Here is a 21,243-nt window from a genome sequence, read left to right on the forward strand (position 1 = left end):
GATAAGGTAACTGAGGCCCAGAGAAGTGAAGTGACTTGCCCACAGTCACACAGCTGACAAGTGGCAGCGCTGGACTTCGAACCCATGACCTCTGACTCCCAAGCCCGGGCTCTTTCCACTGAGCCACGCTGCTTCTCTACAATAGAGTTAGTCGACACAGGAACTTACAGTCCAGTAGGAGCTTACTGTCTACTTAGAAATAAGTTACCTAACTGTCCATTTTTCCTTTTTCCCCCTATGTGGTGTTTTAGCATTTGCATGTCTACCCCCACTTGATTATGAACTCCTTGAGGGCAGGGGTCGTGTCTCCTAATATTGTAGTTGTCTGAGTGCTTAGTATAGTGGGTTTTACAGGTAGTTGTTCAGATACCCTGGGGTTGATTGGACTAGCCCACTTCCTTCATCAAATGTGTGTGTCACATTTCTCTTAAGTCACTGCCTAGCGATCAGGTAATCTCCTCAATTTTCTCTTTTCTCACCCTTTCAGTCAGTCGATCATATTTATTGAACATTTGGTATGTGCAGAGCACTGTACTAAGTGCTTGAGAGAGAACGATAGAACAAGAGTATAAATTTCCTTACCCAAAATGAGCTTAGAGTGTAGAGGGACAGATAATAATAATAATGATGGCATTTGTTAAGTGCTTACTATGTGCAAAGCACTGTTCTAAGTGCTGGGGAGGATACAAGGTCATCAGGTTGTCCCATGTGGGGTTCACAGTCTTCAACCCATTGAGGGAACTGAGGCACAGAGAAGTTAAGTGACCTGCCCAAAGTCACACAGCTGACAAGCGGCGGAGCTGGGATTTGAACCCATGACCTCTGAGTCCCCAGCCCGGGCTCTTTCCACGGAGCCACGCTGCTTCTCCCCCTTCTCCGACCCCAGTCATGGCTCTGATCATTTTCCTCATTTTCTATGGCTGTCATACACCCCTGCCTCACATTCGCTTTCCCCATTCCACTATCCCCAGTATTCATTCATTCAGTCATATTTATTGAGCACTTACTGTGTACAGAGCACTGTACTAAGTGCTTGGAAAGTATAATTCGGCAACAGATAGTGATAATCCCTACCCAACAATGGGCTCACAGTCCATTACACCTGGGGCTACTGTTTTGATACCTTTTTTAAAAATAAAAATTTGTTTGACTACCAGGTCTATTTTACTCTCCTTCCCTTATGTAGAATGTGTTTATTTCCTGGCTGAGATAACATGGCATAGTGGACAGAGTTCGGGCCTGGGAGTCAGAAGTTGCAGTTCCGCCTCTTGTCTGCTGTGTTACCTTGAGCAAGTCACTTCATTTCTCTGGGCCTCAGTTACCTCATCTGTAAAATGGTGATTGAGACTGTGAGTCCCATGTGCGACAGGGCCTCTGTCCAACCTGATTTTCTTGTATCCGTCCTAGTGCTCAGTACGATGCCTGGAACGTAGTAAGTGCTTAACAAATACCGTAATTATTATCAGTATTAAAAATGTAACCTTCCACTTCTTTTTGTCCCTATTTTCATGACTAGAAATCAGCACCCCCTTCATTCAGGATACCCCGACCAATGGAATACGAGGCAGTTGACAAAGTAGCGAAGGTGAAAACATTGGCCGATATCTCTTCACTGTCATCTGAGGTGAAAGTGGACTATTTTTCCCAAACATACAAACATCCCGCCCTCCCCCCCATCAATTTGAAGAGACCCCAGGTCCTTCCGACTCCCAGGCCCGTGCTTTGAAGGAAACTCGAGGCAGGGTGGAGGGTGTAAGAGGCGGGAGGAGAAAAGAGCGAGGTACAGTGAGTAGATTTAGCTGGAGAGGAACAGAGAAAGCGAGTTGGTGTGGAGTGGGAAGAAGTGGGTAAGTAGGAGGGAGAGAACTGATTGAGCGCCTTAAAGCCTGTTGTGAAACCTCTTTTAATATACATCGACACAACTACATTACTCATCTATAATGGACCAAGTACAATTCTGGGTAATTTTGAGAAAGTTTGGTAATTGTTAAAATTGTTAACAATTTTACATCATTGTGCATCCATTGCCCGGCCTCTTACAATTTCTTCTCCAGTCCAGCCTGGTGCAGCCCTTAACTGGAATTGTTACATTTAGTATTCCAATTCCGCATCATTTGTAAGCACTGCGAGCATCAACCATAATAACAATAATAATGATGATGGTATTTGTAAAGGGCTTACTATGTGTCAAATACTGTTCTGTGTGCTGGGGTAGGTACAAGGTAATCAGGTTGGACACAGTCCCTGTCCCACATGGGGCTCACAGTCAATGTCCATTTAAAGATGAGGTAACCAAGGCCCAGGGAAGTTAAATGACTTGCCCGAGGTTACTCAGCAGACAAGCGGCAGAGCCGGGATTAGAACCCGGGTCCTCCTGACTCCCGGGCCCTATCCGCTAGGCCGTGCTGCTTCCTTACGGATACCCTTCCGTCCATACCGATCGCCTCCCATCAGTTGAACGTGTCAAATAGGCAGCCGGTAGCTCTGTAAAGATGGTCACCGTGCTTGACATCCAGCTCTACCCTCAGCATTCATTTTTGAACAGCATATTTCCGTTGCGTGTTTTCCAGAGGTCTCTCTGGGTCAGATTGATTCCCACTTTGTCGAGCACGAGATAGGGCCGGCTCACTGGAAAAATCCAAGGAGACCTGCGATCAGTGGGCTGAATCCGACTCGGGTTATGAGTGGCTCCTAGAAGCTCTTTTAATCCAGCAGCATCCCCCGGTCTGGCTCCAAGCAGCTTGTTGCTTGCGAGAGCGGCCCAGCAGACTCAACGTGGCTCAGTGGATAGAGCGCAGGCCTGGGAGAGGGAAGGACCTGGGTTCTAATCCTGGCTCCGCCACGTGTCTGCCGGGTGAACTTGGGCACGTTACCTCACTTCTTTGGGCCTCCTTTACCTCGTCTGTAAAAATGGGGATTAAGTGTGAGCCCCATGTCAGGCAAGGACTGTGTTCAGCCTGATTGATTAGTATCTACTCCAGCGCTTAGAAGAGTGCGTGACACGTAGTAAGCGTTTAACAAGTACCCTACTTATCATTATGATTATTATTGTTATGTAGTGGAGCTTCCCCTCCGAAGCTTCTTCTCCTTGCTTCCTGGGATCTCTGGTAGCCATTTTGGTGGTAAGGCCAGCCCTCCAGACTGTAGGCTCCTTGTGGGCAGGGAACACGTGTGCCAACTCTCTTATAAAGTACTCTGGCAAGTGCTCTGCACACAGTAAGCGCTCAATAAACACAACTGATTGAGTGGCGTTGAACACTCTTCTCACAGTCGATCTCGAAGCGAATGGAGATATGGTCTCCTCTGCATTTTTCTGTTTGCTGGAAGGGGTAGAGGATGTGGTCAGTAGTTAAGTATCCTGAGCGGAATCCAGCATCTTCTCTGCTGGTATGTGGGAGGTTATTCTTGATGTGGTTTTGTATGACTCCAGTGAAGACTCGGTATTTATTTGTCAGTTGCGTATTTGTGAGAAGAGTTATTGGGTGGTGATTTTGAAGATGTTTAGAGTCCCCTTTATCAATAATATTGCCTTTGTTCTTCTGGAGGTAAAGTGCACATGTCTAGGATGTGCAGAGATGAGCCCATGGCTCGGTACTATAAATAGAGTTATTCATTCTGTTTTAAGTTAATGCCCACCATCCTCTCCACGGCTGAGCGGATAGAGCCTTTATTTTCCCAAATTACTGGTGGGAGTGGTTCTGGGTTTTCATTTACCGAACTATAACCGTGACTTTGGTTGAGGGTATTGTAGAATTCTTTTTTTTCGTTCATCTTGAGTCTATCTTTTCCCATTTCAGGCTTTTCATACCACCAGGTTTTTCTGTTTTGGCTGTTTTCTGCCTATTCTTTTCAAGTCCTTCATTCCTGCTGCACATCTCAACCTCTCCGTTAATGTGTCAAAGCCTTATTCACCTTCCAAGTGCCCTTGGGATGCATCTCCCATTCCTCGTCTCCTTTTCCTTCAGCTTTCCCTTGTGCTCTTCCTCCCAACTATTTTAGTATCACCTCCGTGTTGATTTTGTTCTTGATTCTGTTTTCACTTTTGCCTTATTAGCTGTCCAGTTTATTTGAGGAAGGAAAAATCATCATCACTGTCTATCCCCCGATAGAGTTATATTTGAAGGCCAATCCGTATAATTCCCCTGCAAACACTTCTTCAGTAAATTAGCATTTCCTCAATGACTTCTGAACTTTTAACAATTCAGTCTTCCTTAGAAGCAACAACATAGTCTTTCAACCAACATCTAATATCATCCACGCCCTCTGACTCCAAAGCCCGGGCTCTTGTCACTAAGCCACGCTGCCTCTCACTAAGCACTTAGTACCACATTCTCCGTGTAGTAAGTGCTCAATAAATACCCTTGACTGATTCTTCTGCCCTCAAGGAGTTTTCAGTTTAATGGCAGAGATGGGCAAAATGTTATTTTTAGATTTATTCCCATTCTTGACTTTCAGGTTTTTATGTCATTATTTTATCTTTCCTTATATGTCTGTCGCCAGTCCCCTTTCCCACATTTTACTTAGATTGTGAGCCCTTTTGAGGGCAAAGGATCATATCTAATCTCTCTCCGCACAGTAGGCATTTAGATACTATTATTTTACCACAGAAATTGTTAAGATGGTGAAAGTTGGAGCAGGAGCAAGTATTATTTAGTAAATTAGTAATCATTTATTGAGCACTTACTGTGCGCAGAACACAGTACTAAGCACTTGGGAGAGTACAGTACGTCAGAGTTGGTAGAAAGATAGCAGGGATCAGTACAGATACATAAGGATTAAACAGCCAAACAAATAAATGAATGGACAGAAAATATATAAAATAAAAATATACCTATGTACATGTGCGCTGAGAATAGGAATGGAGAACACAAGTGCTAAGGATGGTGTTGGGGTGATTCACTCCTTCAGTAGTATTTATGGAGAGCTTATTGTGTGCAGAGCACTGTACTAAGCACTTGGGAGAGTACAATGCAACAGAAAACAGACGCGTTCCCTGCCCAAAATAAGCTTACGGTCTAGAGATGGAGAGACGGACATTAATATAAATCGATAAATTACAGGTGTGTACGTCTGTGTGGGGCTGGGGGGGGGGGGGAGAACAAAGGGAGCAAGTCAAGGAGCCGCAGAAAGAAGTGTGAAAAGAAGAAAGGGGGGATGCCAGGTTCCTGATGCCCAGGAACTAAGCATTTGGGTCCTCCCTTTATCCCCACCACCACAACACTGGTGTAGATGGTTGTTTCCCCTGACCCATAATCTGTTTTAGATTAGATTGTAAGCTCTTGAGGGCAGGGATCGGGTCTACCGACTTTATTGTACTCTCTCAAGTGCTTAGTACCGTGCCCTGCACAAAGTAAGTACTCAACAGATACCAATGACTAAATTAGTTGGGGAAGGTTTCCTGGAGGAAGTGAGATGTTAGATGGGGAGAGCTGACATTTGGTGGATTTGGGCAGGGACGGAGGTCCAGGCGTGAGGAAGGGATGGAGGCGGGAGAGTTTAGCTAAGTTATGTAATCGTGGGAGAAGAGTAGAATGACAGCTTAGTGGTAATAAGGGAAGAGAGTCAGTAGGCAGGTGAAGTGAGACATTCTGGTATTCTCCAGTGCCATAAATCAACCCATCGGTGGTATTTACTGTGTGCGGAGCACTGTGGAAACATTTGGAAGAGTACAGCGCAGTAGAGCTGGTAGACATGAGTCCCGTCCACAGGGAGCTGACAGTTTCCAGGCGGAGACAGACTTTGAAATAAATACATAAGGGGGAAATGGCAGGGTGGCAGAATATGTGCATAAATGCTGAGGGTATGCTGAATATCTAGTGTATAAAGGGTATTTTGTTAATGAGATGTACATCCCCTTGATTCTATTTATTGCTATTGTTTTAATGAGATGTACATCCCCTTGATTCTGTTTATTGCTATTGTTTTTGTCTGTCCGTCTCCCCCGATTAGACTGTAAACCCGTCAATGAGCAGGGACTGTCCCTATCTGTTGCCGAATTGTACATTCCAAGCGTTTAGTACAGTGCTCTGCACATAGCGCTCAATAAATATTATTGAATGAATGAATGAATGAATACAGATCCAAGTGCACTGGTGACATAGAAGGGAGAGCGAGTAGGGGAAATGAGGGTTTAATCAGGGAAGACCTTCTGGACATGTGATTTTAGGTTGGTTTGGAAGGTGGGGAGGGAGAACGGTGGTCTGTCTGACATGAAGGGGAAGTGAGTTCCAGGCCAGAGGGAGGATCCGGGCAGGGGACGGTCAGTGGTGAATTAGACGAGATTGCAGTAGGGAGCATTGTTTGATGTTAGAGGAGCAAGATGTGCCGGTTGGGCTGTAATAGGAAATCAGTGAGGCAACGGGTGAGGGGGAGAGCTGACTGAGGGCCTTAAAGAGGGCCCTCTAGACTGTAAGCTCTTTGGGATAGGGAATGTGTCTGTTATATCGCGTTGTGCTCTCCCAACCGCTTAGTGCAGTGCTCGGCACACAGCAACTGCTCAATAAATACGATTGATTGATTAAAACCGACGGTGAGGGGTTCTGTGCAATGCAGAGGTGGAGAGGCAGCCATCAGTGGCCACCTAAATGTGGCATCTATGTTGACCTCTTTTGAAAAGCCACTTTGATTTCCTTATTCTCTGCCTGCCGCATCAGGCTCTAAACGTGAGCTATTTTTAATGTGTTGTGACTTCTAGGGCTCAGGGTCAGCGTCACTACACTCAGAGATGTGAGATCATAGCTTTCTCCCACCGACGGTATATCCTGTAAAAGAAATCCAGTGGGAGCAGGGAGGTGTTGGATTTACTTAGCGATATACAAAAATATCTAAAGCTCGCAGCGTTAGGCGATCTGGAACGACAGATTTCAGGAAGAGAAAAGAATCTATTTCAGATGATCAAAGATTTGTTAGAGCTAATCTGCTTTAGAAAAGAATGACTTTGAAATGAAAGGATGAACCTTGATTCTATTTTTGTGGCCTAATTTATCAACGTTCATTTTATCTGCGAGAAGGGATGAAATATGATAATTGTGTCCCAGAAAATGCCTCAGCCATTACCGATTGCTTTTCAAAAAGAGAAGGAAAAGTTCTACCCTCCTCCTTTTTTTCTATTTTTTTGATGTCCACTTACTTACCTTAGGAGTAAACAGTGTGGCCGAGTGGAAGGAGTTTAGATCGGGTCACCGGGAGGCCCGGATTATAATCCCAGCTCTCCTACTGATCTGTTGGGTGACCATGGATAAACCATTTTATTTTGCGGTGCCTCAATTCCTTCATCTGTAAAAAAAACAGGGATGATACTTTCCCCTCTTCTCAGTTTGCGAGCTGTGAACTCAATGTGAAACAGATAATGAGACTCTGGCATCGTTTATCTAGTTAAATATGAATTGTCATTCTCTGCTTTTAAGATTGTGAGCCTCCGGTGGGGCAGAAGGATGTCCACCCAGCTCTTTTTATATAGTAAAACGCTTAATCAATGCCATAATTATGATTGTCTCACACTATGGGCAAAGCTCGGTATTTAATTTTATTATAAAATAGAAAGATGATTGTATTCAACCCTATTTCATATCTGTACCAGACTCACTCTGACCTTGTAAAACTATGAACTAAATAGTTCTCTTCAATTAATAAAGATTACTACTAGCGTACATCTTTCGTTGGTAGAAAAAGACTGTGTTCCCCGCTCCGGCCCCGGGCAATTTATAAAGAGAGGGTTTCTAAAATAGAGAGAATACAAAAGTATGGTTTCCTAAATGTTTATGACATTTCTGCCGTTTAAGATGTCTTCAAATGACACAGGCTATTTTTGGGTCCTTAGTTGTTGGTTTTAACCCGAGAATGAGCGTAACTTTTTCAGAGGCGACAGTGTCTTTTTTTAATGCCCCTCTTAACGTAAAGGCTTCGTTCACCTAGTTGGACTTATGAGAAATGATATATCTTAATTTGGGGGACCGGTGGACGTTCTTTGGTTCTGAAATTTAAGGGTACAATTACTGAAATGTGTTTTGTTCTCATGACATTTTTTTAATGTGCCAGAAATCTTCTGAATTTCTGAACCTAGCTGCTTCATTTTTTTCCCCCAAACATGCATTAATGTAAATGAGACAACATTTGACTCAGATGAGCTAATTTCGTGTTGATGAGTGTTTTGGTAGAATGGTAGAGATGCTAAGCATGCCAGATTGCAGCCCTGTACCCTACAGTGTCTGTAGCTATTCAATTGTTTTTAGTCTGGTTATATAAAAACAGGCCACAATTTGAGAAACTTATTTAAGATATAAAAAGAACTGTCATTGAATAGGAATCTCCCCCATATAGTTTTTAAAAGGAATTCAGTAAGTTAGCATTCATTTGGGTGTTTTAAAAACTATGAACCTATTTTCCTATATTTAGAGTCAACTTTTCACTAATAACGGTAATTTTAGTATTTGTTAAGCATTTACTGTGAGCCAGGCACCTTGCTAAGCTCTGGGAAGACATGATTAAGTCAGATCAGATAGAATCCTTGTCTGTGTCTTGGGCTGGGGAGAGGGGAGAATAGGTATTTAATCTGCATGTTGCAGATGAGGAGATGAGACACAGGAAAGTGAAGGGACTTGCTCAAGGTCAGTCGGCAGAGAAGTGGTGGAGCCAGGGTCAGAAGCCTGGTAACATGACTCTCAGGCCCATACTCTTTCCACTAGGCCATATTGCTTCTCAATTCTTCCTCACCAGAATTAGTTTGTACTGTTGTGGGCATGTGAAATATTTTAGTGGAGAGTCTTTTTCCCCGAACAAGTATTGATCCATTTATTATGATCATTTCGGTGGTTAGAAATAGCTTGAAAGGAATCCTAATTTCCCAAATACAATTTTATGTATGCAACAGAACACTATTTTAAAAAGCAAAGGTTCACGCCTCTTTCACGTATGTAAGAATGCATATCCAATCACTTTAATGCCAACAGGAAAAGTGGCTTTTTTGTTTGTATCCATATGAACGAAACTGATTTTTTTTTTTTCTCCTTTTAGTCGCAGATCACTTGGGCTGTGATCCTCAAACACGTTTCCACGTCCCGCCTAATGTCAAACAGTGGATTGCCTTGCTGCAACGAGGAAACTGTACGTTTAGAGAGAAAATATTACGGGCAGCGTCCCACAATGCGACTGCTGTGGTCATCTATAACAATATATCCAATGGAGAGCCTGTCACTATGACTCACCCAGGTAAATAGGAATGAAGGGGTATTTAAGTAGAGGGATGTTTCCTCCAGAAACCTTCTAAACATGTGGAATTTTGGACAGACGTTGACCTACGCTGAATCTGCTCTCTGTTAGGATGAATGCATTTAATGATGTATATTTACTTCAGGGGATATTCTCTATCCTTTGAGTAGCGATTTTCTCCTATTCCGGTTTTTCTGTCTGTAGCTCTTCTCTCCCGGCGGTGGGTGTCCTGTCCAGCCTTAAAAAGTTTCTCACACTTTCTCACAGTGCAGATAGCTTTTCTCCAGAATAGATAGACAAAGAAAGAGTCTTGCGATCCCAGGGTTTTCCAGTTACGTTAAGGACGGAGCTCTTCACTTCACCAATACAGATGCCCTTCGACTCTGGCTTTATGCCGCATGATGAAACGCAAGCTTTCATCTTGCAGCAAAATACCGAAACGGGCAGGATCCCGATCAGCTGGGAAGCACCTAATCCCCGCATTTCTCGGCTGCACCTCCGAATCCCATGGTGGCTTCGGGGCACCCTAGGGCTGGGGATATCGAGATCTGTAGGGGCTGGGGAGCCTTCTGGCTCCGGCTAGGGCATGGCTGCTGACGGGAACTCCTGAGGTGACAGGGGCAGGTCTCCCCTCCTCTCCACCGCCTTCTTCTCTGGGGTGTCCAGCGGGTTCTTCAAAGGTCATGCCGGTCATCAGTGACGGCGACGGGCTCCCGATCGGTCCGGTGCCTGATTTCTGCCCGCCTCAGCTGGTTGGTGACCAGGCGGACAGGAAGCTCTACTGGGAGATAAGTGGCCCCAACCCCCATCAGGATTCCCTCCCTGGCGCCGAGGCCCGTTTTTTTCCAGTTCATTTCTTTTTGCCTTGGAAGCAAGATCAGGCTGCCGAAAGGATATAAGAGCTCCCTGTTTTCAGCAGATATATGACTAGTAGGTTGGCCTGCAGCCATGCATTTACCAACCCCAGGGCACCGAAGGTGTTTGTATAATAATCCCCCCTTATCCATGAGCGATTGGTTAGCGAAATCCCCTCCAGTGAGATGCAGTCGCTTAATACCGTCTGCTCCCTCCAGCAGCTACCGGGTTTATCCAACAACTCTTAACCATCCAGGCTTTTGGCTGGTTAGAGGCAGGGAAGAGGAATTTGTCCGTTTATTGTTATATCGTACTCTCCCAAGTGCTTAGTACAGTGTTCCGCACGTAGTACGTGCTCAGTAAATACGAATGAATGAATGAAGGGCAGTCACTGAACAGACAGGGTTGAGGCTGCTGGCGACCAAAGAGAAAGCAGGGGGTGGAGGCCAGCCCAGGTCCTGCCATGGCCACGAATATGGAACAGCCCAATGCCAACAGGTCGAATGATCAGCAGAGCATCTGTGAATGCCAGAGGACCACTGTATTCTGTCCTCTGGACTGTAAGCTTGTTGTGGGCAGGGAACATGTCCACTAATTCTGTTGTACTGTACTCTCCCAAGTGCTTAGTACAGTGCTCTGCAAATAGTAAGTGCTCAATAAATGTCATTGATTGATTTTTAAGAGGCAGAAATCATTCAAACCCCTCCCCTGACTTTATGAGGACTGGCTCTTGCATTTCATGAGAAAGGAATTGGAAAATTTCCTAAATAGATATGTATAGTTGGGAATATAGGGATATATATTTTGGTCAATCCATTCGTGGATTTATTGAGCGCTTACCGTGTGTAGAGCAATCAGTGGTCCTTATTGAGCGCTTACTATGCGCAGAATACTGTACTAACCTCTTGGAAGAGTTTAATATAGCAGAATTAGTGGCCACATTCCCTGCCCATATATATAATATATAATGTAAAGATATGTCCATAAAAGCACCGAGTTGGTAGTCACGAAACCTACCCACAAGGGAGAAACAGACATTAATATAAACAATCATTTATAATATGTAATTTAACGATATGTACGTAAGAGCGCTGTACAAAGTTCCTGGGAGAATAAAGAGCAGTGGAGTTGGTAGGTAATGATCCCTGACCGTAAGGAGCTTACGGCCTAGAGTGATCACCGTTGGGAGGGACTGAAGTATCTTGGGCTGGAGAGGGCTTTGGGAAATATAACGCTATCTGTCTGGATGCCTGAAATGGTCTGGGTATTTCATTAAAGGAACAAATCTCATCAGATTTTTCAGGTTGCAAGCTATCTCTTGAATAACCGACCGTATGACAGTTTAACTTCCCTTGTTTTAAGACTGTAGATCCTCAGAGTCATTTTTTTCCCCATTCATTCATTCAGTCGTATTTATTGAGCACTTACTGCGTGGCAAGCAATGTATTAAGTGCTTGGGAGAGTACGGTGAAGAACAGTGAAGCAGGGGTATTGATTGAGCGCTTACCGTGTACAGGGCATTGTATCTAAGCACCTGGGTGAGAACAATATAGCAGAGCTGGTGGACACGTTCCCTGCCCACAACGAGCTTACAGTCTAGAGCACCTCTGGGTGCATTCCAGAAACGAATGCCAAAACCATATTTGCAGAGGCTAACACCCTATGAGCCTTTCAGATCTCTCACAGTGCCATCATCCACACTTTCCCCTTTATCCTCTTAACACAACAAAAGTTTTCTGGCACAAACAGTAAGAAGGAAGTTTAAAGGTTAGTGTTCTGGGAAACTTTATAAATGCTACGAAGAAAAGTCTTATTTGTGCATTGGAATAGAGATGGCTTTATCTCAGTTTACAGAATCTAGACCATTTGGACAGTTTTTCCTGGCTCACCTCAAAGGTCTCTGAGATATGGATGTAGGGCAATTTGGGCAAAAAGGCTGTTAGTACATCGAGACCAGAAAGTTAGAGTCCACTTAAAGCGAGTACGTTTTTTGTTTAGCTGTTCCCTATAATTTCCATTCCTTTGCTCTCCAAATCCTCTATATTTAATAGCCCGTCCCCTTCGTGGGGGCGGCGGGGCGGGGCGAACCCACTTCTTTAAATGTCTTTTTTTAACTTGTGATGATGAAGAAAAATCAAGTACTCCCTCAGAAATCGAGCTCTCCAGATGATGTCATTTTACATATCACAAAACCACAGTGAAGAAAATGGGATGAAAGTATTTCAGACAACAAAAGACGGGCCGTGTCTGGGGAGTTGGGATCTGGGAACAGAAAACTCTTTTCTAGTTTTCAGTCAAAACAAGCATGATCTGTGACCTGTGGGGCCATGGGTCTTACTAAGAAGTTGCAGTTGGCAATGCACTCCTGTTTCTCGCGTCAGCGGCCATCGCTCTAAAGATTTTTCTTATTCACTGCAAAGGCATCGTTACGATCACTTAAGGTCCCAGAAAAACTTGATCCCAGCATTTCGGGGAATGGAGTCTCAGACCCATGCGTTTTTATAGATTTATAGGGAAGAAAAATGACTCGGTCACCCTTCAAAATCACCCCCTAATAGCCTACTAAAGACCTAGTCCATAATCAGTTTGTTCCATTAGTGCATATGGAATATCAGCTGATACCCATTAAGATTATAGAGTACTATCAGACCAACGTGAGGAATTTGTGTTATCCCTGTCCACGGCGTGATTCTCAAATGACTGCTTGTTCCTTTCAGTAGAATTGGATTTTGAGAGGAAGAAATCATTTAAAGCAGGGAGATGTTTATTTTCTCTTATTTGCAAAAGGGTTGCCTCCCCCTTTCCATTTTTTGACCACTCCTTTTAAAGTGGTTGTCAAGAACCCATTACAGTTGTTCAGAAATAGATCCTCAAAACAGGAATGGCTTAAATGTAGTAAGCGTAATTTCAGCTCTGGTAAATAAAGTGCAGCGTCCCGGGATGATCGTTCTTTCAGTAGTATTTGTTGAGTGCACGCTGTGTGCCGAGCCCTATACTAAGGGCGTACGAGAGAACTATGAAAGAAGACCTGGTCACCGTAAGGGCCCCAGAGTTTGTAATAGATCGGGGTGGCGAGCAGGTACACATTTTATTCACACATATCAGTCAGTCGGTGGGATTTATGAGCCCTTGCTATGTGCAGAGCACTGTACTAAGTGTTGGGAAAGTACAGTAGAGTTGGTAGACATAATCTCTACCTTCAAGGAGCTTAATGTGTGAGTATGTGTAAGAGAGAGACAGAGAGAAAAGAAGAAGAAGAAAGGCAGGAAGAAGAGTATAGTTATGATTTATCTTAATTATCTTTAAAATTATGGGGCCTCCATGGATTAGAATGGTTGGCTTTCTCCTCCAGTTTGTTTCATAATGAAAACGATTTGACTCGATGAAGGGGAGTGTTTTTAAATAGGTTCAGAGGTATTCTTTTAAGTCTTGCTAGCCGTCATGTTGCTGTCTTTAGTTTAAAAACGAACTGACCCGTTCCGGGGATTGGAAGAAATTGAGGGGAACAGAAATCTTTCTCACCCAGCCACATGTTCCACAAAACCAGCATGCATGCCGTGGAGCCGGGGGAGGAGTAGGAACAGGTAAAATTAGAAATAATTGCCACCGTCCCCACTGTTACAGTCACGTTGGTCAAAAGCTGGAAAGCGGCGTGGCCTAGTGGAAAGAGCACGGTTGTGGGATTCAGAGAACCTGAGTTGTGATTCCACTCTGCCGTTGGCCTGCTCTGTGACCTTGGCCAAGTCACTTAAATCCTCTCTGCTTTAGTTTCCTTAACTCGAAAATGGGGAGTCAATCCCTGTACTCGCTTCTGTTTAGACTTTGAGCCACACGGGGGTTCGGGACTGTGTCTGACCCGATTATCTTGCATCTACAGTAGCGTTTAGGGCAGCGATTGACACATAAGTGCTTAACAGAAACCATAATAACCATAATAAAAAAATTGGGTCGAGGCCAGTCAGTCGGTTCTGTTTACTGAGCACTTACTATGTGCAGAGCACTGTACTAAATGCTTGGGAGAGGACAATATGACAGTATAACGGACAGATTCCCTGCCCACAACAATTACAAGCTTACAGTCTAGAGGACTTAGAGTAGCCACAGTGGCAAAGCCCAGCGTTTCTATCTGTATTTATTCTTGCCACTGAACATCTTGCTAGGTGCTTCCCAAGGAGGCTGTGGACCCACCGCGTTTTGGAAGAAGCAACAATATAAGCCGACTGAGATAGAAATGCAGTCTCCGAAACCGCCACTGTAAGGACAGTAACCAGGGACCTCTTCCCAGAGATGTGTTTATGGTTACAGCCTCCTGGACTCCCTAATTCCCCCTCTTCTTCCCTAAATAATAGTGATTGTTTTATTTGTTAGATGCTGAGTGCCACGCACTGTTCTGAGCATTCATTCATTCAGTAGTATTTATTGAGCGCTTACTATGTGCAGAGCACTGTACTAAGCGCTTGGATATACAAATCGGCAACAGATAGAGACAGTCCCTGCCCGTTGACGGGCTTACAGTCTAATCGGGGGAAACAGACAAAAACAACAGCAATAAAACAAAAACAATAAATACAGAAACAGCAGCAGTGGGGTAGATACAAGATCTTCAGGTCTCACGCGGAGCTCACCGTCTAAGTCGGAGGGAGCCCAAGTATTGAATCCCCATTTTGCAGAGGAAGGACCAGAGGCTCAGAGAAGTTAAGTGACTTGCCCGAGGTTACACAGAAGACAGGTGACGGAGCCGGGCTCAGTACCCAGGTCCTCTGACTCCCAGGCCCTTGCTCTTTCCACTAGCCTACTTCTTCCTCCTTTCCTTTTCTCCAGTCGATCGATCACGTCGTAGGCAGGGAATGTGTCCGTGATATTGTCGGGTCGTACTCGCCCAAACCTTAGTACAGCGCCCCACCCACAATAAACACTGACTGTTCGACCGACTGGTATTTACTGAGTGCTTTCTGCGTGCGGAGCGCTGTACTAAGCACGCGGTAGAGTTGAGTAGACCCGGTCCCTGCCCGTAAGGAGCTTACGGCCTTCCTCGTTGCTCTTGCCTCTGCCCTTCCCGGGGCCCGGCCCTCCCGACCAATAACTGCTCGGGACACGTCTCCGAGCCAGTCGGATTGCTCACTGGAGACGCAGACGGAGATCACTTCCACTTTATATACAGATGGTTCGATACCTGGATCATGTTCCTTCTAACGAATGCCCTTCTTTGGGTGATCAGAGGACATCTTTCCCAAAGCAGTTTTTACGTGACATCACTGACAGGAAGGCAGCTTAAGCCGTGGTTTTACTCATTACTTAGCAGGATAGATTATTTTAATGTAGTTAGCGGATATGTGCTGGGGGAGAGAAGGTAATATTTTGTCCTGGCTCTTGGATAGTTCCAACGGGGCTCATCTGTGGGGTTCTTTTTCCTTATGCACACATTTACCGCTTTTTGCGGCGACTTGGATTCAGTGGTGACACCTTAAGAGAGATGGTGCCCAAATTTACAGTTTTTAAAGGGCAGTTTTGGGGTTGACTACAAAAGTCTGAATAGCCTATCCATTATAAAGAAAGCATAGCAAAGTTAAAGGAACCGTTTACAAGGCAGTCCCCGTTTAGGGTGTGGGGTATATGGCTTCCAGGCACATTCATTCAGTCGTATTTATTGAGTGCCTGTGGAGTACGGAGCACTGTGCTAAACACTGGGGAAAAGGAAAAAGAAGGTGTTCTCTGTCCCATGGTGGAGGAGCTCACAGCCTCAGATGAAGCTGTGGGGGTTGGGGTTGATCGGGCGAAGCCCCACAAGGACGTTTGAGTTAAGGACAGAATATAAGAACACGAGGACACGGTAATAGTAATGATAATTGTGGTATTTGTTAAGCACTTACTATGTGCCAGGCAGTGTTCTAATAATGTTGGTATTTGTTAAGCGCTTACTATGTGCAGAGCACTGTTCTAAGCGCTGGGTTAGATACAGGGTAATTAGGTTGTCCCACGTGAGGCGCACAGTCTTAATCCCCATTTTACAGAGAAGTTTACACAGAGAAGTTAAGTGACTTGCCCACAGTCCCACAGCTGACAAGTGGCAGAACCGGGATTCAAACCCATGACCTCTGACTCCCAAGCCCGTGGTCTTTCCACTGAGCCACGCTGCTTCCCACGTGGGGCTCACAATCCTAATCCCCGTTTTTTTACAGATGAGGTAACCGAGGCCCAGAGAAGTGAAGTGGTTTGCCCAAGGTCGAGACAGAACAGGGTTTGGAACCCAGATCCTTCTGACTCCCAGGCCCGTTTTCCATCCCCTAGGCTACTGAATAGAGTAGCAGCAGAATAACAGCAGAACACGGTGGCTGAAGGAACCATTTCCAGACTCCTCACTGCTCAGACGGGGTTGAGCCCTCCCTGCCCACAAGGAGCTGACAGTCTAGAGAGGGAGAAAGACATTATGAAGCACGCGCCATGTTTCCAGGAAACCCCGGGGGACTCGGAGGAGTGACAGCGTCTCTTCCACGTGGCAGGTCACTCTGCTGGGGTGGGGCAGAGTCTTCCGAGGTCACTTGCTGCCTGTGATTCTTCTCCCTAAGCTCCGGCAGGCAAAACCATTCCCATACTCTGCTTGCACTCCTAGCAGTCGTGGAGAACAAACGAGTGGACGTGTGCCGTTCATGATTCATTTAATAGTAGGTACTGAGCGCCTACTCTCTGCAAAGCACTGTATTAGGAGCTTGGGAGAGTGCGGAGGAAGTAAAGGAGATGAGCCCGGCTTTCAAGGAGCTGACCGACTAATGGGGGACCCGGGCACAGTGGGCGTAGGAGGTAGAATATCCATACAAGCAGCCGGAGGAGGAGTATGGGAAAAATCTAGCCTGAATAAATAAATGAGATGTGCAAATGGTTCAGTCTGTCGTTTATTGAGCACTTACTAGGTGCAGAGCACTGTATTAAGCACTTGGGAGAGTAGAGTATACTAGAATGGGCCTAGCTCTATGTTTTAAGGTTGGGTCGGCAACATATCCGATTAGAACAGTGCTCTGCACATAGTAAGCGCTTAACAAATACCAACATTATATCCCATTCATTCATTCAATAGTATTTATTGAGCGCTTACTATGTGCAGAGCACTGTACTAAGCGCTTGGAATGAACAAGTCGGCAACAGATAGAGGCGGTCCCTGCCGTTTGAAGGGCTTACGGTCTAATCGGGGGAGACGGACAGACGAGAACAATGGCGATAAATAGAGTCAAGGGGAAGAACATCTCGTAAAAACAATGGCAACTAAATAGAATCGAGGCGATGTACATCTCATTAACAAAATAAATAGGGTAATGAAAATATATACAGTTGAGCGGACGAGTACAATGCTGAGGGGATGGGAAGGTAGAGGGGGAGGAGCAGAGGGAAATGGGGGGAAAAGAGGGTTGCAAACACCAGGCCTCCTCCTGGGTCCAACTGGACCCAGACCAACAAAGTAGTTTATGATCATCCTTGGGCTCAACTTGGATCCGCGCTTAGAACGGTGCTTGGCAAATAGTGAACCCTTAACAAATACCATCATTAGTAGTAGTAGTAGTAGTAGGCTAATGCCAGCCTGGGCCGAAGGTTGCACTCGCACGCTTGTGTTTCTACTTTGACAAGCACAAGTTTCCAATCATTCATTCTTTGGATGGGATCTCGTGAATTATTGCCAAAATGAGCTGAAGATCAAGGTCACTCTGGGCCCAGATGGAGTCAAAGTGGGCCTGTTGAATCAAAAGGTGATCCTCTGGGCACCATGTGGAAAAGTTCAAGTTGTCCTCCTATTCTGCAAAACTTTAGAAGTGCAATTTTGTTTTTATTGCTTAGTGGTTTTCAATTATTGTATAATCATGATTGCACATGGGGAGAATGCCCTTCTAAATATCCCTTCCGCTACAGCGTGGCAAGTCTGGTTCTCACTCACGGGCCAGACCAATTCAGGACCCCACTTAATGTCGCTTCATGACTAATGAGCCAGATATCCAATATATCCGGTGACTTTTGAAGGTATTTGGTGTTTTTTGTTTTGTTTTTTAATCACATTTGTTAAGTGCTTACTATGTGTCAGGCACTCTATTAAGTGCTGGGGAAGATACAAGGTGATCAGGTTGGGCACAGTCCCTGTCCCATAGAGGGCTCGCAGTCTTACTCCCCATTTTACGGATGAGGTAAAAGGGCAGAGGGAAGTCAAGTGACTTGCTCAGGGCCACACAGCAGACAATTGGTGGAGCCCAGATTAGAACCCAGGTCCTTCTGACTCCCAACCCAGGCTCTCCCCACTAGGCCATGCTGTTACTATCCTCACTTCTGCCATGACATATGCTTTCAAGGTGCATTTTGGCTCAAATGTGATTAGGAAATTAGGGGATGTTCTTCCCGCACCACAAGCCTGTTGGGGCTCAGCCTGCCAGGTTATCAAGGAGAATGTATGTCGGCTCATGGCATCATAGTGAGTGAGCAGTACCCGGTGGGGGGTCGTTTCCCTCGTGAGGTCCTGCAAAATGCAGCCCTGGTGTCATAATAATCATAGTAATGTTGGAATTACCATATGTATCAAGTATATTACGTGCTAGAGTGGATACAGGATAATCAGGTTGGACCCGGTCCCCGTCCCACTTTGGGCTCCCAGTTTAATTTATGGGAGAACTGGGTGGACATTAACGAAACACTTTGCTGTGTCCAACAATATTGTGGGTAAAATGGCTTCCCACTTTAAAATGTCACATTTCTCAATTCACATCTAAGAACCCCTCCGGTACCGAATATTGTACTATGCTCAGTGATTTTCGAAAATGTGATAATGTGTACCACAAGGTGAAAATTAACAAAAGACAGAGCACAATCAATGTGCATGTTATTTTTCTTACGGTACTTTGCTTAGAATTAAGTGTGGGATGAAATTTGAGCGAATAAATTTGTTGTATTGGAACTCACAGCTTGTCAAGTGGATCCGTGACCCATTTTACCGTTGTTAGAGAACCAAAAAGCTTGGAGCCATTTAAGTAGCTGAAATTACCATGCCTACTTTGCACCGATGGGAAGTGTGATTTGTAAGAAGTTTAGCTGCGTGGAGAAGTCGTTTCCTTTTAAGTTTAGCCTTTGTATGATAAATAATGATCCGTCTCGTTCTCCATATTCTGCTGGTAAAAGCCCGGAGCTTAAATTTGGATTAAACAACTTGATCGGTAGGCAGCCTAATAGAAGCAGAATGTATCATTTTTCCTGTCGAGAATGTTGCATTTATGTTTTCAAGTAAAATAAATTAGTCAAATGGTCTGTCTAGTTCCCTAGACATAATATCAGCAGAAGAGACAAATGCAGCATCCTTTGCTAGTATTTCACCTCATCCCACTAGCAGTCGTGGAAAGTTATTTGAATACCTACTCTGAGGGCAGCACACTTTTTTTATAAGCACTTGGGAAAGTCCAGCAGAAGTAAAAAACCCTCTTTCCCTCCCCACAATCTCAGAAGGTGGACGGTCAAATGATCAGGTGCTGATTAAAACCACTGGAAACATGGGGCTCTTGAATCCTGATGGCATTTCAACCCTCTTTTGGAAACAAAATACAAAATACTGCAAGGCACATCCTTTCTGCAGACTCCTGTAGATGATCAAACTGCTAGGTTCTTATCATTTAGCTTTCAGGCTCACGCATGTCGTGCTGAAGCTGTAGTGAGATGGAGGTAGGTCTCCAACACTGTGGGGCTTACGTTTTTGATGAATCCCACGTTAAAGAACAGTCTAGCGATAATGCCTGGACACCCCTCTCCCATGACGACGCAAAACCATTTCTCCGGACATCACACCACGTTCCCTCCAGACAGACCGGAGTTGTCAGAAGAGCGTTGACTAGTTTGCCAGCGGCACCCTTTCCCAAACGGGTAGTGAAAAACAAGCATTCCGGGAGAGCCGACTGTACTTGCATATTAGCGGTGGTGATTTTACAGTGGTTCAACACAGTTTTCCCTGTTAAATTGTACCCCGATCTTCACTGTGACTGGCGGAGACACTGCTGATTCAAACTGCGAGCCATTTTTTAATGTCCCTGGGCTGAACTGCCAATCGGAAATAACGTGCTCTAACCTTTTGTTGCCGCCTGTTTGGCTCGGGATTTTTTTTGAACCGCCTCTGTGGTTCCATCTTCATATGGCCTTTGAGTTAAATAAAACACCAAGTATGCCTAAGCCTCCTTGTCGAGGCCACTATTGTTCTTGTTCTTGTCTGTCTCCCCCGATTAGGCTTACAGTCAAAAGGCAGGGACTGTCTCTATCTGGTACCGATTTGTATATTCCAAGCGCTTAGTACAGTGCTCTGCACATAGTAAGCGCTCAATAAATACTGTTGAATGAATGAATAAGTGCCAAAGTATAGAAGAGTAAGTTATAAGGTCAGCGGTAGGATTCTGCTTGTTGCTAGTACTTGTATCCCTTTGTCCCTATGTGATGGCCTATCCGCCTGCCCAACTCTTTCTCTCCCCTTCATTCGTTCACGCTGCACTAAAAAAATAATATCCTAAAAATAAGACACAGATTTCCCCGCTGGCCTTTTCACACTGATTTACCTTCTGTCCACATAAGGATAGGTGTAGCTTTCAGAGCTTCATTCTGGCCTCCTTTTCCTGCTCAGATGGTGCTGCCCAGGAAGAAACTGGCTACGGTCATGGGAATCTGCCCATCCCGTCCTTCTTGGGGGCTCAAGGGAAATGTGTTGAAAACATATGGACTTGAAAGGCATTCTGATCCAAAACCCGATCACGCGATGTGGGAAGATAACTCGAACTTGAGAAGCCGCGTGACCTTGTGGATAGAGCGTGGGTCCGGGAGTCAGGAGGACCTGGGTTCCAATGGCGGTTTCGCCACTTGTCTGCTGTGGTACTTTGGGCAAGTGACTTCACTTCTGTGTGCCTCAGTTACCTCATCTGTAAAATGAGGATTAAGACTATGAGCCCCATGTGGGTCAGGGACTGTAAGCCCATCATTGGGCAGGGATTGTCTCTATCTGTTGCCGAATTGTACATTCCAAGCGCTTAGTACGGTGCTCTGCACATAGTAAGCGCTCGATAAATACTATTGAATGAAAGGATAGTGTCTAATCTGACCAGCTTGTATCTACCCCAGCGTTAGTACAGTGCCTGGCACGTAGTAAGCGCTTAACAAATACCATAAAAAAATGTTAACCTTCCA

General features: G+C 45.0%; 1 protein-coding gene across 2 annotated transcripts in view; it reads left to right on the top strand.

Annotated features, from left to right (window-relative positions):
- The window catches only part of RNF130 (ring finger protein 130), a 111,504-nt gene that overhangs the window by 19,197 nt on the left and 71,064 nt on the right, over positions 1-21,243 (top strand). For both annotated transcript variants that reach the window (XM_029049766.1, XM_029049765.2), the window contains exon 2: positions 9,013-9,207. In XM_029049766.1, coding sequence (XP_028905599.1) covers positions 9,013-9,207 — 195 coding nt within the window. The remainder of the gene's footprint in view (positions 1-9,012; positions 9,208-21,243) is intronic.

Source organism: Ornithorhynchus anatinus, chromosome X1 (assembly GCF_004115215.2).
Source record: "Ornithorhynchus anatinus isolate Pmale09 chromosome X1, mOrnAna1.pri.v4, whole genome shotgun sequence".
NCBI lineage: Eukaryota > Metazoa > Chordata > Mammalia > Monotremata > Ornithorhynchidae > Ornithorhynchus > Ornithorhynchus anatinus.